At 33.9% G+C, this 4483-nt stretch overlaps 1 protein-coding gene across 1 annotated transcript; it reads right to left on the bottom strand.

Moving 5' to 3' along the window:
* Positions 1–324: 324 nt before the first annotated feature.
* On the bottom strand, positions 325–4166 carry LOC129299110 (uncharacterized). Its single transcript, XM_054937552.1, has 5 exons — positions 4028–4166; positions 3630–3785; positions 2733–2835; positions 1874–2054; positions 325–826 (listed from the first exon to the last, which is right to left on the bottom strand). The coding sequence occupies exons 2-5, from the start codon at positions 3699–3701 to the stop codon at positions 709–711; spliced, it is 474 nt and encodes a 157-aa protein (XP_054793527.1). The 5' UTR covers positions 3702–3785; positions 4028–4166; the 3' UTR covers positions 325–708.
* Between the last annotated feature and the right edge of the window lie 317 nt (positions 4167–4483).

The raw sequence follows: 4483 nt of genomic DNA, 5'->3' as shown, positions 1-4483 counted from the left end.
ATGGTGGTGGAGATGATAGGAATGGCTAATGGCAAAGACAAGGGGGAGGCGGACGATGATGATGAGGGAAGAAGTGATTCAGATGGAAATACGGGGAGGGATAGAAAAAAAGAGGGCAATTTTGAAAGATGGTAATAAAATGCAATAAAAATTCATTCCAGGAGGGCTAAGTTTTTAGTAATGATGTGTACTAATAATTATCATGAAGCCACCTAAAGCCAACGAAACAATTCTTTTAATGGTAATGCAATACTCATTACCATGTGCAATCGTATTGAACCAAACATGCTCCAAGTATACTACACAATAGATCAACCTCAACTCTCCACGAAACAGTAACACTTAGCCTGCTTGCATTGAAGAATGCCCTGTGATATAAAAGATCCATAAACAAATTACAGTACATATACAAATTTAATTTCAATTTTGATGAACATACTCATCACTTCAATGGAGCTAAATTAAATACAAAAACCTTTTGAAATAAATGCCTCTAATCAACACTTTCAGCAAATTTTTAAATTTAATGAACAGATTCTCCAACTAGTTCTCTACAATACAAGCCCTCATCACATCCCCGGCCGGGGGAAACCTATAGATCTAATACTGCCAGGTTGCTAAGGTTATTCAAAATCTAAGGTTCCAGTCACCAGAAGGCAGAGTGAGTCGTCAATCAGCTATAAATTTCAGCCCTTTCAACAATTAAATCTAATTGTTCCCTGCTTTCAACTTCTGCCTTTTGTGTCGGACAAAAAAGCTCTTCCTTTTTCGTTTTTTTAGATTTGAACCCATTTCTTCTTGTGCAAAACCCGCTTCTTCCTGTGGCCTGTGCAAACAAATTAGTGCATGAATATCAATATCCATATGCAAGTGCATGAATATCAATATCCATATGCAATAAGAGCAAATGATAAGAGAGCTGACGAACAAGAACTATTGGTGTTCACAGGTGCAAGCATTTCCCCGCAATTTATACCAGTAACAGTCGGTATATCTACATTCAATGCCCACAGAATATTAAGGTTGGATCCCAACAGCATACAAAAGGAGAAAGGGGAGAAAGGAGACAAGGCTTCTTACTTGACTCTGCTATCAAGTTTTTCAATAAAAGTAACATGTGGCGGACCTTTTTGAGAGAATCAATCATATAATGCCATGCTATAAGGAGAACGGCATATTTTCAAGCTTTTATTGAAAGCTTGATCACAAACACTTAAAACCACACATAGGGTGGAAGGAGGGGAACTGAAAGAAGCAACAAATGAACAAAGAGGAAAAGATACTGATTGATAAAAAAACTAGTCAAATTACAGACATGAAATAATTATTGATACTTTAAGGAATCTAGAGACTAAGTTCTTAGCAAACTTGAAATTTCAGCAACTAACGCCAATGGATAACTTAAAAGTGTCGTGCATCTTGCTTGGTTCAAGGGATGTTAGAAGTGCATTAGTTATTAGTTATTACAAGTGTCATGCATCTTATGTGGAATATATCTCAATGGATAACTTACAAGTGTCAAATGGTTCTTACTTGTTCTCCACTCGTAAGTACTAGAGTTCTAGCTACAAGAACCCATATATATATATTTGGACAACAAGAAGTTGCAATTAATTTAGAGACAGTGTACTAAATTAAATAACATAAAAGCGCAAAACCTATTGCAGCTGTTCATATATAATAACAATAACAAATTGGCCATGGAACATTAGTATAGCCAAATAGTACAAATTGAAGCAATTTTATTTATTCTTGACCAAGTAAGTTTAAAGGTTAACTGAAAAATGCTAGTTGGGACTAGAGTAGGCTATCAAGGAAAAGTTAAAATCATCACACAAAAAAAGTTAGTCAAGACTCAAGCAGGTAAGCATACCCTCTCACAATGTGTTGTGGATCAATGCCAATATTTTTACTTAAATCTTCAACACTCATGACACCCTCATGATTACATCTCAAAAAGTTGCAAGCATCCAAAAAAGCAGCAGGCTTCACCATATCTAGAGTAAGTGATGAATCTTTCAATTGTTCTTTGAGATATTCTATCAAAATGAATGCTGCATAAATTTCATAGGATGTCAGAAATGCATTATTCACCATATATAAATGTGTTTAAATAATCATTGAAGCAATTTGGTACAGACACATGTCATGGCATTTTTTTGTTTTAACATGTTTCTAAATAATCCACTTTGCTACTTAGTTTTCAATTTCCGTCCAAACACCATATATGTCTTACCACATAGATTGCTCCTCTGTCAGCAATTTTCAATCCCTAATAAATAATTACCTATTTATTTGAGTTATCTATTTGATTACCATTAGAATTTCAACTTTACAAATAAAGTCATAAAGTGGCTGAGAAATACGAGGCATCTTGGTCATGAGATATGCATATGCAGTTAATCTTTGGACAGAAGTACTATAACCAAATGTTACAGTAGATATGCTTAAAAAAAAGGAGAGTTGAATGACTATTGCTAATTTTTTTAGTGTGTATCGTCAAAGTTATTCACTAAGGGGTAAGTTGAAGCATGTTGCTAGCAAGTCATGATCTACAATTTTTTGCCTTCTCAAATAGGGCCTCTTGTACCATGCCTCACCTTGACATAAGCAAGGTGACAATAATAAACTGACAATTGGATATAGATCCATCAACTTGACAATATCAAGAAAGGGCTACAATAATTTAAAAGAAGATTGAAGATTGTATGGAACAAAAAATAAAGGCATACCAATTGCTCGAAGCACTTTAAGGTCAAATTTCTCAGCTAGTTGCACATGACCTATCCTCTTAGCACGGTGAAGGATCAACAACTTTAAATTTATCAGCATATCCTGACAATTTAAAATTTCAAATGTCATAAAAAGACTCAAATGAAATAATAAAAAAATGTGGGTGAAGTCATACAAAAGTTGTGGCAGGTGACAGTGAAAGAACATCTTTTATCATAAAATTCAGGTCTCACTTGCAAACAGAATGTATCAGAAATTAAAAAATTACCAATTCATGATACTAAAAGTAATTTTCTTGTTATATTTCCCCCTAAAATGATTGAATTAGTGGTCAAAATTATTCATAGGAAGTAAAACTCTAAGTTGGTCCAATATTCCCCAAAGGATCATCTGTCAAACAAGGCTAACCATGGTCATCATACAAAGACATAAAAGACATGTCAGGCATTGACGTGTATATATGCAAAATGATTTTATGACAACTGATACAGATGAAAACACATCCTTGTTGTCAATGAAAAGATAGAGAAACAATAAAAACATCACTGATTCAAACAGCAACAAAGATTCCCATGTCAACTCAAAAATAACAAGTGCCCCATCAGAGAAAATTTTAGATAATAGGAACAGAAATAAAAGCAATGGAAAATTATAGATAGATTTATTAGCATGAGGTGTACATTAGCAATTTTATATATTATGAGGTGCATATAAGAATCTTTGCATAGCATCAAGAATATGAAAAGAAACATGAAACTTTTAACAGCCACCTAGTGATATACCACTGATCTTTGAAGTGATACGAAGGGACTGAAATCAAAACTCCAACTAAAGAACCGATAAATAAAGATACGATTAAAAATGGTGTGGTCAACTCAAGTGACAAAAAAACTTACAATCTCAGACTCTGAAAGGGAACATAGCCAGGACACATCCTCAGGCCTGTCGTTAATAAAAGTATCATCCATTTTAACCACAGTTGTCAATATAGGAAATCCTATCTAGAGTAGCAAAGGGCCTCCAAGAATCAAACCTCAGTGAGATCCCAAGTCCTGTTAAGAAGTTGTTAAGCATATGTTAGTGCTAAATTCAAAAGACCAAAAAAAATTAGAAAAACTCAAACGTGTGAAATAACACCAGAAACAAGGCTGCCTTTCTTTCTTTGTTTTCTTTAAAAATAGATTTCAGGCCATTGATTCACGGCCCTAAATCTGTCCCTACTTCAAATTTTCCTGATACAGTTATGTTGAGCAAAAACCAAGGTTGCTAAAAAAATTCATAGGAAAAAGTGTACAGTGTAATGCAACAGCAGGAGATGTGGAGGGCGGCAGCGGCTACAAGCTCACTGAACGGTGGCGCTTCTCTTGTGAGAGGAGGGTGAGAGGCGAGAGGGCGGGGAGAAGGCGAGGGCGAGACACGAGAGTGCGGCAGCGGGGTCATTTCTTTACTATTTATAGATGCTGTTTTAAATATATGAAAATCATAATTAATTAAAATTAAAGATCAAGCTTTTTTTTATTTTGGTAATTAATTAAAATTAAAGATCAAGCGTTTTTTTTTTAAATTTTTTTTAATAAAAAATCACCTGACAAATTGAAATCTATTTGTAAGATATAATTTAAAATTTAAAAGTCGGTTTAAAGATAGAATGACCAAAAAGTACTTGAATTTATTTTATGTACATATTTACATGTAAGATTGTTTTTTTATATAGCTGTAATGTGTATGATTAAATATATTAAATAAATGT

The sequence above is a fragment of the Prosopis cineraria genome, unplaced genomic scaffold (assembly GCF_029017545.1).
Source record: "Prosopis cineraria cultivar Desert tree isolate PC_DT_omini unplaced genomic scaffold, ASM2901754v1 PC1036, whole genome shotgun sequence".
In the NCBI taxonomy this organism is placed as follows: Eukaryota; Viridiplantae; Streptophyta; class Magnoliopsida; order Fabales; family Fabaceae; genus Prosopis; species Prosopis cineraria.
The sequence above is the reverse complement of the archived record's forward strand: the minus strand, read 5'-3'. Positions and strand labels throughout refer to the sequence as shown.